Below are 25,398 nucleotides of genomic sequence, written 5' to 3' on the forward strand. Positions count from 1 at the left end.
TTCAGTTTCATTTTAGGGCAGCGTAATGTCATCACTTCTGCAAACTGGTCCAGATAAGTCAGAGGGGGTTGGGTCACAGCACATGGCACAATGGCCCAACCTTGTGTCAGGTCATTGCCCCATCCTCTGTTGCAGGCAGACAACCTTCTAGGAACTAGTTCGAAGAACAAGCCAACTGATGTCATTTCCTTTGCGTGTGGCCACAAAGCAACACTTCTTTTTTGATTGGTATCAGTTGGTTAATACTAATTTTCCAAGAGGGCTGGTCTAGTGTCTGCGTTGAGAATTGACTCATCAGTGCAGAAAAGAGGCAAGGTTCCTCATTTCTGTTCAGAAAGGCGAGAGCAGCGGTGGCAACCTCACGGGACGCAGGAACAGCTGTGCTTTTAGCATGTTTGGCAACTCCAAAACATTCTGGACTCTACGAGGTACGGTTATATCTTTAATCTGTCTTTTGATCATCTTTTAGGGGGTAGCTTAGTGTGGGTTGATGTGTTGTTCTTGAGCACTGGAAGGTGTCAGCAGCTCTTCATGGGTACAGATTAAAGGGTTGTGTGCACTGGTGACCGGGCCACTGTCTGGTTCTGTGGAGCATGTGACCAAAGGTTAGTGTCTGACTGATTCATTTTAACTAGAAATAGATCGTGGAAACAGGCAGACCTAAAAGACCAAGGATTCATGTGCTGTTAATATGAACGCTCTGTTTCTTGTCTAAAGGCTTTACTTTGGGGGAAATGGTAGAACTGCAGGAAAGCTAGTTTCCAGAAGAATGCCTCGGAAAGCACAGGAGGTGCATTTTCTCATCACACATGAAGCGACTCACTCTGCATTAAGCGACTCACATAAACACTCACTCAGTCGATAGGGTGAACAAAGCAGACTATACCTTTCATTTCATGTAGCTAAATGAGTCACATCAGGCCACAAACATCACTACTTCTAGTGGCTCCAGGGGCTTCTCCCACTCCGTTGAGGTATGCTTTAGACTGATCTTAGTGAAAACTCACTGCAAAAGAGAACACATGTCGCTTGTTTCTAATTTGCACCTCTCCCACCCAACACACATCGTATCAGCTATTTCAGAGAGGAACAGTCTTTTCAACGCAGGCCTTACCACGCAATGCCTTTACAACGTACTGCCTTTACCACGCATGCCTTTACCACTTATATGCCTTCACCATGCAAAATGCATACCTTTACAACAAAATGGTACGTATAAATCAGGTAATAGTAAAAGTGTGCGTGTATATATATATATATATATATATATATATATATATATATATATATATATATATATATATATATATATAGATTTATTACCTCATTCTGCTTATTGTATCTCAACGAATTGGCTGCAGACACCAAAGATTCCTGCTCAAGTTCATTTATTGTACGCTCTTCTGCCATAACACATTTTGGCGGTCCAATGTGGCCTTGATCACACAACACGTTGCAGCACCATTTTCCGCCCCATAAGCAGTGGTGGCTTGACGAGGGAGTGCTACAGGGTGGTGGGCTAGGGGAGTGGCAGGGTGGGGGGGGGGGGGTAGTGGAGTCCGACATACGATGGAAAGGAGTAAGGTAAGTAATTAAATAAATACATCAATTTACCTTGCGAGTGCTGCAGTGCCCAGTTGGTGCAAGGAACTGCATACCTTGCAATGAAGTGGTGGCCTCATGTTCGTTAGGGCCTAATATGAGTACCACATAGGGATAGGCAGTCATTATCGCACCTGATCAAATCCAAAACCCCTGAGCTCGGAATTTATCGGGTTCGATAAATTCTGCCGTTCACAAGTTTTGTCCTAAAAGTGGGGCATGATACTTTGTACTTTTGGCAGGTGCTGAATTTTAATGGGGAGTGCAGACTTTAGTGCGTGGTAATATTCAAAGCACCTTTAATTGTGATCCCTGAGCAAACAGGTGTTTGTGCATTGATCACCATCATCTGGCCCACTTATAATTAGGGCCTATGGTCCAATGAGATTATATTACTCCAAAATACAGCTAGCGTCCTTGACTCTTAGATGGAGAACAGTACATGTGGCTCCAGGAGAGTTACAGCCCTGTGAATCCATGGAAAGTTTCAGTGTTTGTTACAATTGCTTTGACTCAAGCAGTCAGTGCTGATCCTGGGAGTCTAGGATTTCAAATTCCAGGATTCATGCCTTGGCCATGCCCCCTAGGTACAGTGCATGTCCTATAACTCCAAAGTACCGCCCAGACCTAAGGTTACAGGGTGCAGTGCAGTTCCAGGACACAGAACTGGTCCTGCAAGTTTACAATGCATGCAGCCCTCTCACTCCAGGTTCTTTTACCACAGTCTATAGTCCAGGACAGGAAGCCTGATGAATGTAGTGCCTGCTTTGTGACATCCAGGAAACAGTGCTGAGCTTGTGAAAACCAACATTGTTTCCCTGCGGGGCAAGTGACAAGCCTAGACTTCCTAGACTGAAAAATTCACACTCAAATCATATGAACTACTACAAAGCATTTCATTGAATCTAACAATAATAAAAATAGTAGCGCTGGTGCTCCAGAACCGACGCAGTGAAAGTATGCAGAATGGATCAGCCTATAAAAGTGTTCACAAGTGACAATTATATCTGCTCTTGTCCAAGAGTCTGATCTGTTCATATTTTCTCCAGGTCTTTTTCGTAGGGTTTGCATGCTGTCTATCATCCTAGTGACAACTAACTGTATCCCCTGGCAGAGGAACAAGTGGCAGATCTTAACTCACAGTGAAGCCAAAGCTGAATTAATGGAGCAAGAGGCCAATGACGTCTTCAAATTCTATGTAAGTACATATCTCTTCAGCTCTCACTCACGACAAAAGTGCATGAGCTTTGCATCCACCCTTCAACAACCCCAACACTACAAAATTTCCCAATGCATGTGGAGTGAGTAGGGCTGTCTGCCTGCCTGCATGTTTTCAGATTACAGTAATTCAAAGCCAAAACTACCCATTCTTTGCTCCAATAGCAGTCATGTTTTTCTCTGTTGTGAATTAAAATCAATAAGAGTTTATATACCTGTTCTAAGTACATATACCTGCTAGCATGTACCTGTATTATTCTATCAAAGTAAATGCAGTGGTTATTTTTTTCAAATTAAACATTTTATTGCAAACATATGGCCGCCTAGGCGATTTCATGGCTCCTTCTTTCTTCTTTCTATTTTGGTGGCATTTGCTAGCATTTAAACTTTTAAAAAGTACATAACCATGGTAGAAGCTTGCTAACGTCATACCGATTTTCTTTGCCAATGCTCGTTATGTTTCCCTTGTTGGATACAGTTCCAGTGCCCTCTACTTCTAACCCATGATGTCATGGGGTAGAAGAAAGCCCATAAAACAGAATAAAGAAAAGACAGAGGTCATGGCCCCGAAATCTTGGAGGTCTTAACATTTTATACAAGCATTAAACCCATGTATAAGCCTCTGTAATACATGGGAGCCTGCAATCCCTACATAAAAGCCCATCTATCATTTCCTTATTGTAACAGGTCTGGTCACCTGTAATAATGAAGTGACGTAGCTGCTCAACTGTAATAAATGATTAGATTTGAGTTCTGACATCATATTATCTGCTGCCAGAGCCAGCAACCAAGGGGAAAGCAGGCCAGGGAGCATAAGTAAAGCTCCAGATTAAACAAAGAAAACAAAAACAAGGTTTTCCTTCCTCTGACTATTGTTTCTAGATGAACAGCGATCGATAGAAAGGAGATCTTTATGGTAAATAATAGAATATCTCTGAAAGTGTATGCATTTTCTAAGATATGACTTTTTTTTAAAAATCTGACACGTTTATGCACTTTCTAAGATATAACTTTTTTTAAATCTGACTTGTATGAAAGTGATTTTAATATCTTTTTGCAATAAATATCTGTCTGCCTTTTTAGTATGTTTAATTTTGCAGTCCAGAATCAATGGGGCTATTCACTTTTCTTAGCACCTTTAATACACTACAATTGTACTACTCAAGCACTACAGAATACTAGTCTGTTATTATTCTTCATGTCTGCAAGTATCCTATCTCTTTCATATGAAAGAGCAACACACCAGGGTGTAAGCAGTTTGTAGGAATGGTGATGCTATGACCATATATTATAAGGAATAATTTATCCACTGAATATTATATTGCAAGTCACCTTAGAGTTCTATGATCTTAAAAGGAACATCATCATCATTAATTTCCCTTAATTTGAAATAAATAAGACATGAATAATGTATCTAATTCACAATCTCATATTATGCAAACAATATTCAAAACATAAATAATTATAGGGGCCTGTAAAAGTTCATAATACATCCTCAATAAAATAGCTACACACAAATCTATAACTATTTATCAACGGTCTACAAAAATGTCCTTTTTCTAAGAGAGATTGGACAAAATGTATTACAGACAAGCAAGTTCTGGAGATAAAAGCTGTTAACTTAAAACAAGAGCAGGTCTGCAATGTCTTATATTCAATACACGCAATTTACGCAGTAAATACAATTTCCTACGGTACATATAAAATGTACAAATTAGCATAAAGTGCAATGTGCTCTGAGATGACTCATTATCACATGGGAAATACAGGAGTTCCTGAAGCCAGGCACCCCCCCACAAAACAATGTATGATTTTTAATCTAAAGCGTTTGAGAGAAAAACAATGTTCTGAATTGATTAGAAAAGAAAGATAGAGTTTCATAATCCCCACTGTTGAAACAATAGCATGTGATCGCACCGTGGGTTTACTGCATTCTCTTGTTATTCTCATATTCTCACAAAAGTTACAAAACACATCTTTTATTAAAACTTTAGTTATGGTATTTATCAAATCAGATTTGCTAAATAATTCAGGAACACTCAACCAAGAGCAGAACCTTTTAATGTATGATAACCAAGAGATCTTTAATACATTATCCAAAGCTAAGCAATTTTGAATTATTTACTTGCGAAACTCACCTCGAACTTCATCCAAATTGATATTCTTGAGAGAAGCGGACGTAATTGAATCAGATCTTCTTTATAGGTAGTCCCCAGTTCAATATGCCACATTTCTGCAAGGGTGCTATGAGAAGTGGGCAATAATACTCATAAGAAAATATTCTCTGCCATTTGTAAACCAGTTATATCTGTGTATCTACAGAGACCCACAACATAAATTGCCACGGATATGCATGTATTTTTGTATACTTAGAGCATTTCCCTTGTGGCCTTTCCACTAAGCTTAGCTGCGTACAGAAAAACAGCCTCTATTGTTCTATTAAATTGTTGGCATCTGATAGTGTATAAATGTCCCCAGCTTAACATTGAGTCCAGGGATATCCCCAGGTATGTGAACGTTTGGACACTCCCCACTGCTGGGCCACCAATGTCATGGTGGTGTATTTTTGCGGTTTTAGGCCCGAACACTACAGTGAAGGATTTGGTAAGATTAGTTTAAATCCAACCAATTCATAAAGGTGGTGAAGGCATTCAATAATTTCTTCCCTAGCAATAAACATTGCATTACCTGCATAAAGCAGAACCAGTAAGGGCATTTCGCAAGCAGTAGCATGTTATGTCCCCTTTCCAACAGAAAGCTCGTCAACTCATTTATATTCAAAGTAAATACAAATTATGCAAGTTTTGGTGGACTCCTCTGTTAGGCTTAAATGATTTAGTGCACTCACCATTTTTTACCTCTGAGTTTTATATAGCGCAAACTTGATTTAAGGGTATCAGGTATCAGAGCACTTTGCATGACCACCGGCTGCGTTACATAAGGACACCTTCATTTTTGTTAGACACAGAGAGATTAAGTGATTTGTCCAGAATCACAGGATGGTGAGCGACGTTGCAGAGAATCGAACCCGGTTCCCCAGATTTGGGATCAACCACCCCAGCCGTTAGGCCACATCCTCTCCCCATTGGGTATGTATTGCACCTTAACTGTTACATCCAGGTACATCTGTCACAGTGAGCAGACAATGAGCTCCTCTATTACTATTGATAACATTATGGACCGGAGTTTTGATCTATTGACATAATGAAAAGCACAACTCAGGTAAATAAATGTGAGATAGACCGATCTAATATTTGTTACTGTATATTTGCTGATAAGGAAATGTAAATCTAAACAGTGATCAAATGTGACCTGGCGTTTGCGAAAATCATATTGCATCTTAGTAAGAGTTGAGTTCTGCTCAGCCTAGGCTTTCATACGTGCAAACAGAATCCTGCCCACAAACTTAACAGCAGAATATAGAAGAGGTATATGACAGTAACACCTTGGTCGCCTTTCCTAACTATAGGTACAATAACTGATTTGGACCAAGAAGTAGGTAAGACATTCATAACTGCAGCTCTAATAACAACAGTTACAATTGGAGCCAATAATTCTTTGTTGTTCTTAAAGGCATCCATTGGGACGCCATCCAGACCAGGTGCCTTCCCACTTGGGCTCTTGTGGATTTCTGAAATGACTTCCTTGATCTCAAATGGTATACTTGCTACATGATTGTTCACTGCTTGTACATCCCCACCATCAGAATAACACTATGAGGACAAATGGGGTGTTATATAAACATTAGTCAACATTTTCGCCCAGCAGTCTGCTGGTATCAAAGCCTCAATTTCATGGAGGAAACATTGTTAATAAAAGGACAAATGAATTACTTTCTGAAAAAGATCACTATCACTGGTTGCGCTTCCAATCACCAGGGACACAAGACTTCCTCCCTTTTAGAGTTTGTCCTAGCTTGCAGGGCTTCTTTATCAATCAATCAATCAATGTAAACTTTATTTCGGCAATTGTTGCCATAAAAGCACAATTTCATGAATAGCAACACACAATACAATTCACTGTTTGTCTTAAAAACAGAGTGGTAGTAAATTTTTCTTAAAAAACGTAAGGTACAGCGGGGAAGGAGACTGGTAGTAGTTTAAGGGAACAAATCACATCTTAAGGGGAGAATACATCATGTCAGCCATTTCATTTAAAAGTATAAATAGATAAGCCAAAAAACATGATTAAAAAACATAATTAAAAGACAGGCGTCAATTAATAACAATTGAGATCTGGAGGGGGGAAATTAAAATAGGGAGAGTCATTACCTTACACAGCCTTAGCTATTCACTAAACATCTGCGCTTACACCACATTGCCAAAAGAAACTTTGTTATAGCATCAACAACAACTGTGTGTGTATCATACTTGAATAGCCTAAGAACATCTTTAAAGTTCCTGATTCCAAAGTTCCTGCAGAGTTGGAGAACCCACTTTGATCTTGCAGCCTTGTAGGCAGGGCAAAAGAAGATCACGTGGGCCTCTGTTTCTTCGGACTCATTGCACCCGGGACATAATCATTTTTTAGCTCCATACCAGTTATTAGAAAATGCATACAGCGGGAGAGTCCCGTGTCGAAGTTGGAGGAACAGTTTCTTTGCTAGGGATGGTTGAATAAGGTCTAAGGCCATCTCCATTTTATAGAGTGACTTTGCATCCAGAAACCTAGAAGTTAAACTTGATGACTGTGTCACCCTATAGATGGACATAAGATGGAATTCTTTGATAGCAGAGTTTAGCGACTGTTTGGAGATGGCAGGACAAGACTCTTCAGGTGAAGACCACATTTCGCTCCTTCCGATTTGACGGACGGTGTTCCGAAAGTAGGATAACCAAGGGATTTTCCCAGCCCCTAAAGTGAACATTACTGATTTTAATTCCTCTCTATAGTTAGCCAGCTCGGGAGTGCTCCATAGCCGTCGGCAGTAAAGTAGTGGACGAGAGGCAATCACTTCAGCAATGGGGAGAATACCTAGGTCCATCCGTAAAGGGATTAGAGGGGTGCTGTTAGGAAGAGCCAGGAGTTGTCTTAAAAAGTTATTTCAGTTAAGCTCATTGCTTTAGTCTGTGAGTGGCCCCAAAGTTCCGCGCCATACAAGGAGGCACCCCTTGCTTCTTTATATCTTAACCTGCATGTTCAAACTTCTGTCTGAATGTGGGGTGACTTCTTCAGAACTATCATAAGATAGGCAGAGGAACATGCTGCATCAAGCAATCGATGCGGTTTGATCCCTAAACTCGATCATCAGCTTCTTTCCTCTATATGGTCATGGAACTCCTCTGTGACTACAATATCCCTATAATTTACAGCAGGAGGGTACTTTATCCTATATATTTCCAGCTATCCAGCGCCAGGACACTCCTTGGAGTAGCAGCTGCTCTTTATGAATACGATTACATAGATATATTTCTTATTTACTACAGCACTGTATAATTCCAGTGACAGATTAGCATTAAAGAACAGTGTAGCATCTTTGTAAAGAGGGAAGGACTGCTGAGAGGTGCCACAAAAGACATGAGGAAAGCAGCTAGTACCGTCAAATGTTATGAGAGGAAGGATGGTCCTAAAGAAATGTCTGTCGTAGACACTTGTTGGGCTGGATAAAGACATAGGCACTAGGTTAGGTGTAGTAAACTAGAGTGAGAGCACGTGTGTCCATCTTCTATTTATAAGCCTGGTCATATGGACTGTGACACGGGTTGTAGAGGGGTCTGTACAGTGATGTGTCCACATGGACACTATGGGTCCCAATTAAATTTATTATGATAATTAGACATTGCAGCACGAGGCTTTGATGCATGTTTCCTTTTATTGTTTATTCATGTACTTATTACCACTATAACATAGCATTATTGTCTGCTGTAGAGGAGGGTCATAACTGTTGTTAAATGCACTTCTCACATTACAGGCCATAGCCACAGGCGCAGGGGCTGTGCAGCTATTACTCAGCTTCAGTTATTTGTAAGTCCGCTCGGTGACCTGTCTTTGTGAAGCTCATTGTGGACTATCTGGCACTGAAAGAGGGCTGGATTCAGTCTGTTAGTGCATCGGAGAGCTAGTGGAGAGGCAGGCAGCATGGGAAAGAGTAGAGCAGGGTACTAAAGGTCACTGGAGTGGGTTAAAAGTGTTCTGCCAACTCTGGCCATACCATGAATGTCACAGAAACGTTTTCCTTAATGTGAATACATTAATTAGGATAATATGCACAGTTTTTTTGGAAGGTGGACCAACGCAGCTGTCAGTGAATAGAGAGACTAGATAATGCTTTGTGATGGTAGTTGTACCTTTTTATTGCTCACTGCACTCCCTCCTGCAGATGTGTCAGTCAGAGGAAGGCAGTATTGCCAGCCTCAGAATTGTTGACTTGTAGTGCGAGTATGTACAGTATATGACATTATCAGTACTTTTGATTTGTGCAATAACGTGCTGATGTTATGATATAAAAATCTAGCAAACATGAAAGAAGATAACATAAATGAATCCAGAAACAATTAGGTCCATTCACTTTGCAGTGTGTTTAGTAACACTACAGTAGTATTACTCAAGTACTAAAAAATGCTATTCACAAACCTGCACAATTCCCAAATTTAGGTGGAGAGCAGCTGCTTTATATGGAGCACCCTACAACACCACCGACCAGCTGATCTGCACACCTCAAATGCAGTGGCGGTTCCTGACGATGAACGGAGGGGCTGCACCCCATGGGCTTTACAAGTCCTACGGATAGCAATTGCAAAAAGCAATTACCATCCAAATTGCCTTTGCCTGCCTAGAGTGACACTCCTCGAAACGGACGTTAGGTGGTCAGCAGGTTCTTTGTTGGCCACATATGCTAGTGCGCATGTGACAGTTTGGGTGTGAATTTTCAGCAGCCTACGTGCAGAAAAGGTGCCAGCCCTGGCTTCAATACTTGGGATTCTTGGGGGTCGCCCAGTACTGACGTGATGCAGCGTCATATTTTGACAGTAGCCCCGGGCGCATAGGCTATCGGCCCTGTACTTCCAGGGGATGACTCAATTCCAAGGTGACTCTCACGACCCCTCCCTTTCCCAAGTCATCATAGGGTGACGAGTTGGGAAATGGAGGTGTTTCCTTTGGAAGAGGGCCTGACGTCACAGAGTCTCAACCCCTGCAGGGCCGGCCCTAGGCATGTGCAAAGTGTGCACCTGCACAGGGCCGCCAAACCCCAGGGGCCGCCACGACGAGGATCGGATCGGAAGGATCAATGATACATCGTGGCACTGGCGGCCCCTGGCAGGATTTGGCGGCCTCCGGCTCCGACCCTGGCTTCCAATACTAAGTTCCGAGTCCGACAGTCACAGTTCCAAGCCCTGACACAGTGAGTTACTCCCCATCCTCCCTTTAACTTCCCTGGCCTCTGGCTCCGAGTCCGCACCAACCTCGTTCCTGATTGGGCAGCAGGGGCGCCGGTGTGTTTCAAATCATCATGACTGTCACCCGGCTGGCTGGCACAGACGCCGGAAGCCAGGATAGAGTGATCTGCGGCAGCGCGCAGACTCAACCTAGCCTGCTGCTTGACTTCCCCGCATGCGTAACTAACTTGTGGGACTGGTGGCGTATGACTCTCTCTGCACAGCCCAGCCATTTGGTGGTCGTCGACGTTGGAGTCGGACAAAAGCTGAACGGCCCCTGAGCTCAGACCGAGAATAAAGTGAAGAAGTGTGAACGCACCTGCCGGGTAAGGGCAGAATAGATCCATTCTCTCAGATGATTCATAATGATATTTCTGCACACTGTTTGTGGCACTGACTGACTATCGCGACGCGTCATGGCAAGCAAGCGAGTCATATGAAGATAGGTAGCCGGGCGTGAGTGTAGCTGTTAATGCTTGAGGTCGGAGGGGCGAATTTACTGCACTGCAGACAGGAGTTTCGCCGCATCGAGGTAGGCCGCCCGCTGACTGTCTTCCAGTGGCAGCGCCGGCCACTGATTTCCTTTAGGCCCCTCTCCGCCTGTGTGCCTGCAGGGCCTATAATAAAGGTGGAGTCAGCGGTACTATTTTGCATTAAATTAAGCAGCAGTATATGGCTCGAGTCCCAGCCAGCGGAAGGCCTAATCGTTGCCGAGTATTACATTTCGGAATCACTGACACTTTCTCCGAGGGGCAGGGGGCCCGCCGCATTCAATTTGCCGGTGCTGCATCCATCGACTCGCAGGCCGCTGTCTGTTTTCCAGTCAGTGGCACTGGCAGCGGGCACAGCCTCCCATGTAAACTGGTGGTGATTGATTTCTTTAGGCCCCCTGCTCCGCCTGTGCTAATAAAGGTGGAGAGAAAGGGTATTTCTGCACTATTAAGTGGCAGACAGTTGAAATATGGCTCCAAGTCCCAGCAACTCCTGGGGGCCCCTAGAGCTCGGGGGGCAGGGGAGCGACCGGGCCAACCCGAGCGCTTTCAGTTTGGCACAGCCAGGCGCGGGCCCCGGTGGAGCGCGGAGTGAGCTCCGCCCCATCCGGACGTCCTCTTCCGGGGCCCTCACCTACGCTCCCTGCACAGGGCCACCATGAGCCTAGAGCCGGCCCTGACCCCTGGCTCTGTGAAGCTAGGTCACGTGCTGCATGCTCTGAACCAGAGTTCTCCAACCGTCGCTCGAGAGCTACTGGTAGTTCGCCAGTACACTGGAAGTAGCTCCCTGTAGTGCAGCCCAGCATTGCAAGTAATTCAGATGGTCTAGCAGTTTTAGTGATGGTTACGCTACACATTTGTGGTCCCTCAAATTAGGAGTTTTTTTGTTGGAAAAGGCAAGATATTCTTTTCGTGTAGTTGCCCAATATGAAATGTTCGTATTTCATAGAAAACATATTTTGGAAAACTAATATGCTAATATTTGAAAACAAAAGGATTACAAATACAAAATATATTTATACCTGCTCTTTGAATAATAATTCAAACAGAGCTGGGGACTGGACTAATGTGCCGGATCGTGAACTTTGACCCTTGAAGTAGCAAAAGTTTTTAAGTTGGGGGGGGGGTAAAATGTAAAAGTTGCTTTATTGATCGGAGGCAGCTGAATGTTGAGGCTGCCCAAATGAACGAATAACTGTCATTTTATACCATGTGCCAGCAACAACAAAAATAAAATATTAAAAAAAATAAAAATAAAAAAAAAAAACAGAGCTGGGGATGTTTATACCTGTTAGTATTTCCTTTATACCACTGCGCATTTTCTCCTGTGGCTGGTTTTTAATTAGTCATGTGGAAGCATTTTATATTGATGAAAATTTTCCTTAAATTGATGTTAGCAACTTTTCACTGTTTCTTATACGTTGGGAGGTTGGTGTGCTTCTACAATATTGAGTTTTAAATATCATCTTAACATTTTTTTGCGTCCAGAATATTGGCTATCACAATATCATGAATGTAAGTATTTATAGAAGAGTTTAATTTCATTTACATTCTAAATTTTGCATCTATTTATCTTGCACATATGTAAACCTTCAAGGTACGTAGATGTGGAGTTAAAAATAGTAAATCTATACTTACGTATTCATGTATACTTCCATGATATTGTATTAGTCATATTCTGGGTTTGATATTTTGATATGATGCAATATTTTGTCTCTTGACAGTGTGACATGCATGTGGGTGGCCACTACTAGTAATGCTGCAAGGTGCCGTCACTCTAGTGATTGTATTCGATGTGGTCACTGCTGCAGAAATAGTCGAAGCCGTTAGTAGCTCAGGACCATTTTCATTGCTCAGAAGTAGCTCTCATTATAGAAGAGGTTGGAGACCCCTGCTCTGAACAGAATACACTGGTCGTGCTTCTGAAGCACCTCTGTGTCTGTTCAGAGCACTGTGCGCAGTCTCTGCATAGTACAAAGGGGAAGAAAATGGTGAGTAGTTGGTGTTTCTTTGAGACTCGGGCCAGTGCAGTGTAATAGCTGCTGTCCCCGCCAATCCATGTCTCCTCTGCCCTTAGGCTGTCTTGGGGCCCAGTAGCGGCCCGTGGTGGGAGTGCTGCAGGGTGCTGACGTGGGGAGGGGGAGGCCGAGGGTGGGGGGTAGTAAACTACGGATTACGGCCGATTACAGGTAAGTAAACATATAAATAAAATAAACAAATTTTGTTGCGCGCTCCACATTGTCAAATGCGATGCAGGACGCGCAACAAAATTAGTTTACGACCAGAATGCATTCTCCCATAGTAAAAAATAAGAATGCGACCGAACAGTGTTTGGTAGCATCCTAATGGGGCAGTCGGAACAGCCAACCAGGTGTCGGTTGGTCCCATGACCGATGCGGTGTCGAGCGGAAGTGATTTCACCCGACTTCGTAATTACCCCCTAAGTATTTAAACTTACATTTACTACTAAGTATTAAACTTACATGTATGGGGCTCTCCCCATTGAAATGATAGGGGAGGTGGAGGTGAAGGGAGATTTACACTCGAAGGTTTGGAAATAGCATCTTGTAGTACTTTAGTATCCTAATGTAGTACTACTAAAGTACTACAAATTGTAGTTTGTGAATAGGCCCCCATATATTTGGTTAGTTTGGGGGTGAATACATCAGATTTTAAAACATTTAAGCAACAAGAGGGACATTTTTAATAGGGATTTTTTTTGCACAGTTATTTGGCTGGGTAACTTTCATTCATAGTGTTCTTTTTCAGCAGTCCTTTGCTGCTTATGTTTGGCAGGAATGGATCTGTTAGAGAAAGAGGAATTCATTAGTCCTTATTATTGGTGCAAATGTGACTGCATATTTCATAAACGGAATAAATAATAATGGTGATCCAAGGAAGCATTTGGGTTTAATGCGTTCAATGGGTTGAATAATCTTATTACTGTTACCAGGTTATAAGGTAAAAGGCATAGCAATGGGCTTGGGAGTATATGTAATCATGGTGCATGTTTCTTTGTGGGCTGAAAGTACTGCCTGAAGGTGGAAAATGTGAAAAGTATATGACCCTGATTCAAGGAATCATATGTAAGATTCTGCCTGTTAATTCTGCGACCTGCATATTTTGTAAGATTTTGTGCTTGGAAATATCTAAGTATGCTTACTGTAGAGAGATACCAGCAAGAATCGTTAAATCCAGCACTGGTACCCTCCAGTTAGTTATCGAGCACACCATAACAAGGTGCTGGCTAAATCTATTGGGAGTTATTTAGGTGTCCTGTTCTAGATACTATCTATTCACGTGTTTCTGCCATTGGGCGAGTTGGAGTTCTGGAATGTATGCAAGCAATGAGGCATAATTTACAGTCTATTGGAGTAAGAGTTCTCCCATAAGTTGGCAGAGTTTCCATCAGCCCACACTAGTGGTTTCCCCTGCATCATGTATCCATGAGCAGCCACCACATTTCCAACAGTGTTGCCTCAGCTGGCACTTCCCTTGAAAACCCTTGACTCTGTAATCAATCTGCTACAGAGCTACCGAACAACAATGGCTGGAGGTCGATAGGCCCTATTAGGGTGTGATTACTCCCACGGATTTCCATCACAGGCCAAACAAATACCCCTTTGCTCCTGTAGCTGTGTTTTTTGATGGAGTATTTTAATTTCATTTCTGCTTTTGGACTTTAGTTTTGCCAAAAAAGGAATGCTGAACAGGACGTAACAACATGGCGGGCCCTTCAACATTCATGTTTGCAGAAAGTGCTTCCTCCAAATCACCAAATGCAATTTCAGTAAACAGATCCCTGCTAGGCAAGTTAGGATCACTCAATATACTAATATAGTCTGTAGAATTGTTTGAGGCTAGGGTGTCACCCACCTGGCGAGCTAGCAGGCCTCTGTGGAAACCTAGACTCTCCTTTCATGGTGTGGATGGCAGGGTTCTGTGTCTGAATCAGATTATGTAGCTCCACTGTGTGAGCTGCTGGAGAATCAATATTCAACAAAGTGGTCTTTCTAGGGCTCTTCTGTCCATCTAGCCCTTATGGAGGACTGCAGCTTGTTCTCACTATTCACATCTTGGCAAACCAAGGTTATACTCCACTCTTACTGTCTGTCCTCATCTGAATCAGATCACAGTCAGGTCTCATTGGTAGCCCCATCTCAGTCAGGCTACAGCCACCTTTCATTGACTGACCTTCGTAGTCAGCATATGGGCTGCTTTAATTGCATTTATATATGCAAAGTAACACTCCCAGGCATATACTACAACAAATACACAAGGATATTGATCCGTATCAGGGGGTCCTTGTTGCTAACACATTAATTGCATTTACAGCCATGTAATAGGTGTTGTGTGTTGTATACAACCAGAGTGATCTCTTCTGTACTTATAATTCTTGACAGGGGCGCAAACAGCAGTTCAAAAAACACAGTGTGGTCAGGAAGACAGAACACGTGGAATCAGAGTCGAAGCAACTCTTCAAAGTGGATGTAAGTACTAGCTGTGTCTGTTCATTCCTCTTACTGTGCGCCAGCCTCGGAATGAGAGAGAGATTAAATAGGAGAAAACCAAAGAGGGCAATACAGTAGGTTTGAAGTTTCTGTGCTCTGGGCCTGATTCACAAAGGTAAACTTACACTAATATTTTGGTTATCTGAAACTAACTACAAGTGCAATTTTACTACTATTAATTTTACTAGAAGTACAATCACACGCATAGTTTGTGAATACCAAAACAGTAGTAAATGTACTACAACATGTAAGTTTACATTTGTGAATCAGGCTCTGGGCACCAGATTGACAAAGATAACCTGTTTAAGTTTACTCTTGCTGTAGTTACTTTACTACTGTAAAGTTACTAGGCCCTGGGGTTCCCGGAGCAAAAATCGGCAGTCGGATTAATGTATGTCAATTAAATATTGCTTTACGTTAAAAAACCATAAACATTCGCAAAAAAAACCTAAAGGTTACAGGGGCGTTATTGTTAGAAATTCACAGAAAGAAACAAAAGTTAGAGGGACGTTATAGTTATGTTCACATTTTACCCACACAAAACCATAGAAATTCAGCAGTTATAGTTTCTTCAGACAACTCTAACTATAACTCGTGCCATAAGATAACTGTAACTCGTGCCCTCGCCATGCATTGCTAATTACCCCACATATTATATCACTCATGACATCTTCCATGACATTATTGATAATATCATTGCAACATTTGGATAAAAATTATTGATGAGAAAACTGTGCATGGTGGGGGCACGAGTTATAGTTACCCTATGGCAAGAGTTAAATTTACCTCATTTTGTAGGATTAAGGTTTCAACAGTGATTTTCCAAACTTCGGTGCAAATTGGTCATGGAAGGTGTAGTTATTGAGCATGCAAAATTGGTTTTCCCATTGATTGTTGTGTCAACTTTAACTTGAATTCTGTCACTGCCATCTCTCTCTCTCTCTCTCTCTCTCTCTCTCTCTTTCTCTCTCTCTCTCTCTCTCTCTCTCTCTCTCACTCTCTCTCTCATATATATATATATATATATATATATATATATATATATATATATATATATATATATATATGCAATTCTGTAATAAAATGTGTGTATTCTGTAATTTTAATTCATGACAGAGAAACATACAGGACATCCTGAATCAGAGCAGAGCCAAGGCAGATTTAATGGAGGAGGAAATCGAGCGTCTATTCGATCTCTTTGTAAGTACCTGGTGTCTTTGTACGGCTTCACTATGTCATCTCAGTGACCATATACATTTATGGAACAGGTCAGTCCCTGTTTTTCTTTCTCGCTCTTACTCTCTTTTCGGTGTACTCCCTTCACAGTGAAGGTACCGTCTGTTCTCTCTTTGGAACCCTGTAGAATTGAGAGCCTGTTGTCAACCTCTGTAATGCCAGAATCAGCACACTGTGTGTTCTGTGTCACATGTTAGATGCTATCAGTTCTTGCTGCCTCCACTGTCTGCCTTAGACTGGAGCCTATTATTCTTAAGTGGCAGCTCTCAACCAGGACACATTTTGTTTTCAGTATCTCCTCAATTAAAGTTACTCAATGTAGTACATTTTAATCTTTTGCGCCCATACCTGCGTCTTTATACAGAAGGATGTTCCTTTTCTTTTGTAACAGTGCTAAGAAACGTGCTCAAGCACTATGACCGAATGGCCCTAGTGTGTGCCAAACCACATTGATCCTATCCTCGCTGTTGCACTTTCTTTTCATCATCATCATTTCATCTTTATTCAGCTGCGAGCAATCATAAAAGTACAGAAACAATAAAAACAGTATGATACAAGTTAATAAATACATTAGTTAAATTTACATAAAAGGATCAAGCTCCTATTACAGAGTCAATTAGCTGGCCGAAAGGGGGCATAAGCAACAATTTGAAAAGCCTCCATTCTGAAACATGGGCTTAAGTGATGTGACCAAATTATCTTGGAAAAACACTGACTCCTGCGATCAGACTTTCTTTTCACTTCCTGTTTGGAGAAATTATTCACTCAGACACAGAGCAGTTGAAAGGGCAACAGTCCTTATGAGGAACGGGAGAGGGAGAAGAAGTAAGAATTACCTTGGCAACTAACATGTACCTACTCCTACAATCTAGCCTTCCCATTTTACTCATAGAAAGATTTTCAATTATGACCTCAAGATCCAGAATAGACATAGCATAGATTTTTTAAAATTTAAATCAGGAAATTGGTCGACCAATTTTCTGATTTAAATAAAAATGGAACAAACCGTTTGACTCATGGGAATAATGACTGAGGTTCTTGTGCAAAGGGATAACTGATAGGGATAGCAGACTCAGCTTCTACACCCCAACCCGCCAGCTCTGCTCCGCCAGCCTCGCTGCTGTCCCCCGCATCCAACGAAAGACCTACGGCGGCAGATCCTTCTCCTACCTCGCCGCCAAGACCTGGAACACACTCCCTACCCACATACGGCAGACCCAAGACCTACTCGCCTTCAGAAGACTCCTCAAGACCTGGCTCTTCGAGCAGTAGCAGCACCCCCCCTCCCCAAAGCGCCTTGAGACCCTCACGGGTAAGTAGCGCGCTTTACAAGTACTCTGATTGATTGATTGATTGACTGATCCTGTGGGCTGAGAGAAAAAGCAACATTGCAGAACTCAGTTTTAATATATTTGAGACCACAGACTTAAATACCATGTGTACTAATACATTTCAAAACATTATCCCCTTCCAAGATAGCAAGAGGGACTGAAAATGTTATTTTGCACAAAATATTCCAAGTGGGTAACTCGTATTATCGCACATGACACAAGTGGGAGTTCGGAGGCTTACGCTGCACCCCCACTGAAATTTTGCTAGGAAAAATGCCTTATAATTACTGGGAGATAGTAATTATAGCTAGGTTTATTGCACAGAGGCCTACTTGTTGGTATCCTGATCACGAACGAAGCACCCAAGGTGGAGTTTATGAGATTCCTTTTGGGACTGCTCTTTTGACAGTTACTTAGTGTTTCTCCAAAGGTCTTGGCACACTGGGGAGGCAAACAAGCCTTTCCTACTTGTATATAGAGAAGAGCCCGGCTGAGCCAGATCTTTTCGAGCGGATGAAAGAAGATTAGCTTGTTTCATTAGGAGCGGCATGGCCAAACATTATATGAAGTAATTAGATAAGTATATGTTATGCACATTCCCATTGGGTCAAGTAAGAAAATGTTATATATATATATATATATATATATATATATATATATATATATATATATATATATATATATATATATATATATATATATACATATACATATATATATATATATATATATATATATATATATATATATATATATATATATATATATATATATATATATATATATATATATATTATGCAGACAAAATCCCTTCAAAGAAAAGATCAGAGGACACAGCGGGGATTCTCTTGGCAACCCTTTATTCACGGTGATCGGCATTATGCATTTCGGCGTCTCCGCCTTCCTCAGATGCCTGTGTTCACCAAATTACACTGCCTCCCTCCTTTATTTATTCCACGGCGCTCCCATTGGCTGGAGTGCAGCATGCCCCAAACGTAATTACTTGCAGCTGCAGTACGATGCTGTAGGACACCAAATCCCTGCATGCATTTCTCCGATGAGTATCGGGTGTGGAGCCATGTTATGCTTCTGTAAGCGCTGCTGTGCCCAGTAAAGGAAGGAGAAGGCTAATTGATGCCAAATGTAACTTGTAGTAACTGTGTTCACGGCTGCCTCAAGTCCCCAACGCCTCAACCCCAAACACAAAATCCAAACCGGGCCGTGACAATCAGGTACAGTGATCCTGTGTCCCCGTGCATTTTTTCATACAGAGAGTTCCGCATGCTTTTGAATCCTGCCTATTGGTAGGCGTGTGCTTAGTGCATATCTTTACTTTTCTTTGTAGATGCATGCTGCAATATATAGTTTGTCTGTTCTGGATGATACAAAGATTTCTATCTGCCTCAAAAGCCGTGCTATATGTCGGGTGCGGAATAGTTCCCACCGCACAGCCTCCGCACCCGACATACAGCACGGCTATTGTGGCAAATAGAAACGTACGTATCATCCAGAGCCCTAGTAAGGGAAAATAAAATTGCTAAAAAGAATGTCTACAGAATCCACAAAGGATTTAAGATACTCACAGACAAACTATATATCCCAGCATGCATCCACAAAGAAAAGTAAGGAAATGCATTAAGCACACGCCTACCAATAGGCAGGATTCAAAAGTAGGCCTGGGTAGTAAATTCCGTTCTGCTCGAGGAATTTGGGTAATTTCGCGTTCCGCGGAGAACGCGAAATTACCCAAAATTGTGCGTTCCGCGACTTTACGAAATTCTTTGCTTCTTCGCGGTCACAAAATGCGTGTTCGCAAGACATTTCCCCCCGGGAATGCAAACAGCGATTGCGAACAGTAAAAAAGCATCGCGAACAAGCAATTCCGCGTTTTTGCGGAATTTCTGCGTGTTCCCTGAGATATTTTACCGTTTTGCGGAGATTTGCGTAACGCGATTACACAAATTCCGCCCACCCCTACATGCGGAAATCTATGTAAGACATTTATAAAGCTGCCCGAGAAGAAGAGGCTGTTACCTCGAAACGCGTTGGCAATTGAAACTAAATACCGGAATGAAATGTGGGTTTGCCTTTTTTTTTCTAATAATTTTTATTGTAAACAAGCTGACAGGAAAAAAAATACATATATATATCCAGGACATTGAAAATATGAGAAGAAATAATTAAATATACAGCAAGTAAATAAGTATTAAGGAGCACAGAGAGTATCATTTAAGACAGCAGAAGATCGTATACATACAAATATATGGAGCATCAGGAAGAAACAACTAATACATTTCATGATGAGTCAAATAAAAGTAAAGTTTGGGAAAATCATATCATGTTAAGCAGCAAGTTCCCCAATTTCTTTCAAATTTGACCAGTGAGCGGCCACCCCTTGTGTTTGCTAGAGCAAGTTCCATGGAGTATATTTCCATTACTAAAGCCCACCAATCCCAAACAGTAGGTGGATCCGTGGCAGTCCAGGCTCTTGCGACAGTTAATTTAGCACAGGAGATTAATATGGTTGCCAAGGAAGATTGTGGGATTGGGGAAATATTGCAATCTAGCAAAATTAAGGGAGCGGCAAAAATGGGCAGCCCAATCTTCTTAATTCTGCAAATATCTTGAGCCTTATCCCAACAGGTCTTAAGCTTGGGGCAGGAAAATAGCATATGAACTAAATTAGCAGCTACTTCAGAGCATTTAGGGCATTTTGTACGATCTGTAAAATCAGGATTAGGGGACCACCTAGAGATTCTTGCAGGAGTGTAATAGTGCATACAAGTTGTTCTAAACTGCTGTAGCCTAAGACTAGAAGATCTAACTAACGTGTTAATATTAGACAAAGAGTTCTCTATTTGTTTCAAAGTAACATTTGAGCCGAGTTGGGCCCCCCATTTTTCAGTTAATTTAGAAAGGTCATTTGTTTGATATTTTAATAGTAGCTTATAAGCCCCACTAATAACTGATTTGTTTTTTTTGGAATATAAACAAGTCCAAATGTCACAGTCTGTAATACTTTGAATCTTTTTTTTTTTGTTAATTAGAAAATCATGAAACTGGAGATATTTATATCTAGCATTTTCCGGTAAATCATATGTAAATTTAAGCATATTGAAGTCAGCAAATCCCTGTGGGCCATATAAATCGGCCAAAGTATTAATTCCCTTCTCAGCCCATATGTTATTAATATTGTCGGAAAATACTCTTGGGAGACCAGGATTGCCCCATAGTAGTAGCTTTGGATGAAAAAATGAAGTTCTGCAATACGTCAGTACGTTCTTCCATATCTTTATTATATCCCTGGCCGTCTTGAACCTTACCCTCTTGAAATAATTGGGGTCGTTTACTCTAAACAAAAACATGTTTGATTCTTGCTTCAGCATGAGATGATGAAAAAATATAGTTCCTTCCTTATGAAGTAAAGAACGTAATCGTAAAAAAAATGAAGACCAAAAATACAGCTTAAAATTGGAAAATTAAGCCCTCCCTCGTTCGTAGTATTTTTCAGGTATTTCAACGATCTTCTTGCTTTTTTATAACCCCAGACAAAACTATTTAGAACGCCATCTAATTGTTGAAAAAACTGGTTATTCAGTGCTAGCGGGATAGATCGGAATAAATATAAGAACTTAGGTAATACCTTCATCTTAATAAGATTAATTCAGCCGATGATATTCAGACATAGCCTATGCCATTTCTTTAAAAGGAAAGCCGTGGATTTGATTAGCTCATTATAATTAATGTGGTTTATTTCTTGTATTTTGGCCGTAATTTTGACACCAAGATAGGTAGCTACCTTGCAAATCTCCGGAATGGCCGTAGCAGGGGAGTAGTTGGCAATAACTTGCATCTTCTGTATATTGAGCCTGTAACCAGACACTTTCCCAAATTTAGTAGCCTCTAGTTGAATTCCTTTTAAAGCCTGATTTATATCATGTGTATAAACGGCGATATCATCCGCATAGGCGGTTAATTTGAGCTCTTTCGAACCAGAGCTAAAAGGGGCAATCAAGTTTTGGGAGTTAAGAGCCATTAAAAAAGGTTCTAAAGAAAGAGCAAATAAAAGGGGTGAGAGAGGGCAGCCCTGACGCGTGCCACGCAAAATTGGAAAATCTAAGGAGGTTAGACCGTTATAGCTAGTGCAGGCAATGGGATTATCGTATAAAGCCTGTATGCCCCTCAAAAACTTTCCCCTAAACCCTATTTTGGACAACGTGCTCCAGAGATAGTTCCACCCCACTCGTGAAATGTGGGTTTGCCAGTAAGAAATAAACCGCAAGGTTTTACAGCAACCATCGAATGTGTCCAGGAATGCTTTGAGCCTTTGATTGAGAATACTTTATGCTGCGGCTCTGCAGTGCTGGACTGCAACATCATGTTACTGAGTGTGGAGGCTGTGCGGTGGGAACTATTCTGCAGCCGACATACAGCACGGCTGTTGTGGCAGATAGAAACCTACTTATCATAGAAGGGAAAATAAAATTGCTAAAAAAAGGGAAAAAAATTGCTAAAAAGAATGTCTGCAGAATCCACAAAAAGATTTAAGATGCTCACAGACAATCTATATATCTCATCATGCATCTACAAAGAAAAGTAAGGAAATGCACTAAGCACACGCCTACCAATAGGCTGGATTCAAAAGCATGCAGCACTCTCTGTAAGACATTTGTAAAGCTTCCCGAGAAGAAGAGGTTGTTACCTCAAAACGAATTGGTGTTTATTATGGCAGAAAAAGTACATTTACACTTACCTAGATAAACTTACATTCATTATATTTTAGCAGTTGATATTCTGGCTCAGATATTTTGTAATATGATTTTTTTGTTATTGTCATCAATGCTCTGACACACCATCTGCTGTGCATTAATGTCACTGTAATACTGTACTCTTCCCCTCAAACTTCATGCAAAACAAATCAACAAAATGTTTCCTTTGCCTGATTTAATTAATTTTCGATTCCCTTTTCCTACTCTTAGGTGTCTGAACAAGGGCTGAAGAGGAATCTGAAACTCTGTGATGCATTAGCAGAGTGGTTCCCTCAGGAGGATATACCTAGTCTGCCAGAGATAAAGATGCTCCAATTGATTTATTGGACTTTGGAGACAATGGACAAGGCCATCACCTGCATCATAGGGCAGCAGAAAGCTCTGAATCCAAACAGTTCTTTGATTCATTCTCTGACCTCTATTGAGCACAGTACACAAGGGCTCCTGTCCAACATTTACTGTGTCCTATACATCCTGCGTAAAGTGCCACCTTCTTTCAGCCCCACTGATATGCCAACCCCATATGAAATCTTTGAACAGAAGGTCCAGGGGTGCAGAGTTCTGAAAACATATGTGAAGTTCATCAGTGAGGTGTCCACAGGGCTGACAAAACTAATCCAGCGTGGCTGCTGGCGGCATAGATAGGATAGGTCGACAGTGAATTTTTGGACTGCTTACTCTGCACACCAATCATCATCGCTCCGAGAACCTCCAAGGTCCAGCTGCATAAGTAGCTTGTGAGACTTGGGTTATTGTTTAGGTTGTTTAGAGTGTGGAGTACCTCTGATGAGTTTACTAAGTCCAGGTTTCTTCATGCTCTCAATTGGATAACCAGCTGTCTATTCCTCTAGTTACTAGAGAGTCCTGGTTCATTAGGTGGAGCAGGGGACACCAGCCCAGGATTCATAGATTGCACTGTATTTTATGATAAGTGTAAATTCCTGTGTATCAGATAGATGCTAAAAACCCAAAGTGGACAAATTGGCCACCAAACGTGTGCTAAAATGGTATTCTATATTCCCTGTTTGACTCCAACTAGGCTTCAATAAGGAGGTTCACTGGTGAACATCAAAAGCTAAAGGACTGGTAGTCCCCAAGGCCTTTTAAAGTAATCAAACTATAGAAAAGAAGGAAGACTATAGAGTGGTTCCTTGGAGGATTCAACAGACATACTCGAGGTGTAACTCAACTACCCTATGCAGTAAGAAATTAAATGACCTCAGTCCAGAAAAATGTCTGCAACTAAATTTGAGGTTGTCCTCGAGGAAAAATGTTCAGGTGGAAGTCCCCAGGCATCACATGAAGATATTTAATACTCAGGTGAAAGTAATTGTGTTGATGTAATAGCTAAGGACTTTGAGATGTCAATAATAATATTTTTACATAGAATTTCCCATTTTGCAGCACAGTGGCAGGTATTAACATAACTGAGCTGGATTATGCTTGTTTTGTTAGCCTCAGAAGAGCCACGTCAGCCAACTTGAGATTGAAACTTGTAACCTGTCAGCTCTAGATAGAGGCCATCCCTGAGTGCTTAACTTGATCCTCTGTATCTCCCAGTAAAATTGCCATAGTCAAAGGTCTCTGACCTACCCTGAAATGTCACTCCTTGATATAATTCAGTCTGTGTTCACTGATGCTTATCACAAGCAGGAGTTTTATAACTGATGTCCACTTAAATGCATTCATCACCTCCATTTGACTCTTCTGGAGCCTTGATTTGATGAAAAATATCCAAGGCATTCCATGGTGACCTTGTACAGTACTAGGATACTGAACACAGGCGTATGTTGTCTTGTGTTTGGAAATAGTGGATAAAGTAAGTGTTTATTACAAAGAGACTCCCCTCTCTGGAGCACAGGCAGATGCTGTCTGTCCTTGCAGCGGATGCCCCTGCTTACAGGTTAGGCAGAAGATGACTTCTGGTATCTAGAAGTTACTATTCTCTCCATGATGCACTCATGAGGGGCCTTGGCTTAGAAAGGTCAGCATCCCAATGGTACTTTAGAGCTAAGGTGAAAATTGGCATTTTTCCAGCAAGGGGCGACAGCCAACTCAATGCCGGCTGCTTTAAAAACTGGAAATATATATATATATCCAACAATTGAACAAGTGCACAGCACTCGCCTTGGCTTAAACATGATTCTTAATTTTAGACCATTCCTCTCCTCCTCCAACGTGTTTCAAACATCAAGTTCTTGATGTTCGAAACGCGTAGGAGGAGGAGAGGAATGGTCTAAAATAAAGAATCCTGTTTACGCTAAGGAGAGTGCCGTGTACTTGTTTAACCGTTGGATAATATTTTGCGAGAATTGGCCCTTTCTCGCCACGAGCACCAGCTGGATTGCGCTCCCCCCGTAAAGGACTGTGTTGTTGATTTATTCGTATATATATATATATATATATATATATATATATATATATATATATATATATATATATATATATATATATATATATATATATATATATATATATATATATATATATATATATATATATATATATATATATATATATATATATATATATATAAGTTTACGCTCCACGACGCTTGCAGGCACCAAATGGAGAAAAACGGACTGTGTGTGTGTACTGAAAGAGTATATTTATATAATTCCATAAATATATGTATGTATTTATTTACAGAATGTATGTATGTATTTAATGAGCTGGGTTAGCTCATATGAGAACCAGCATAATTTAAAGCTTCGTACAGGTGCTAATAGCCTCATTTAGATTCTGGTGCACAAATGGGCACAAAACCACCCAGAGACCAGATATCTGCTGTGTGTTTGCAGCCTATTTATTCACAGCGCAAACAATGTGTAACAAGGCGCGTAAACGCTATTTGATAGAGTTTA

General features: G+C 41.3%; 1 protein-coding gene across 1 annotated transcript; it reads left to right on the forward strand.

Moving 5' to 3' along the window:
* The first annotated feature begins 316 nt into the window (after nucleotides 1-316).
* On the forward strand, nucleotides 317-24,606 carry LOC147679634 (uncharacterized). The gene is made up of 5 exons (XM_086944737.1): nucleotides 317-428; nucleotides 2,652-2,800; nucleotides 15,091-15,177; nucleotides 16,315-16,398; nucleotides 22,745-24,606. The coding sequence occupies exons 1-5, from the start codon at nucleotides 392-394 to the stop codon at nucleotides 23,177-23,179; spliced, it is 792 nt and encodes a 263-aa protein (XP_086800863.1). The 5' UTR covers nucleotides 317-391; the 3' UTR covers nucleotides 23,180-24,606.
* Nucleotides 24,607-25,398: the final 792 nt, after the last annotated feature.

The sequence above is a fragment of the Lissotriton vulgaris genome, chromosome 11 (assembly GCF_964263255.1).
Source record: "Lissotriton vulgaris chromosome 11, aLisVul1.2, whole genome shotgun sequence".
In the NCBI taxonomy this organism is placed as follows: Eukaryota; Metazoa; Chordata; class Amphibia; order Caudata; family Salamandridae; genus Lissotriton; species Lissotriton vulgaris.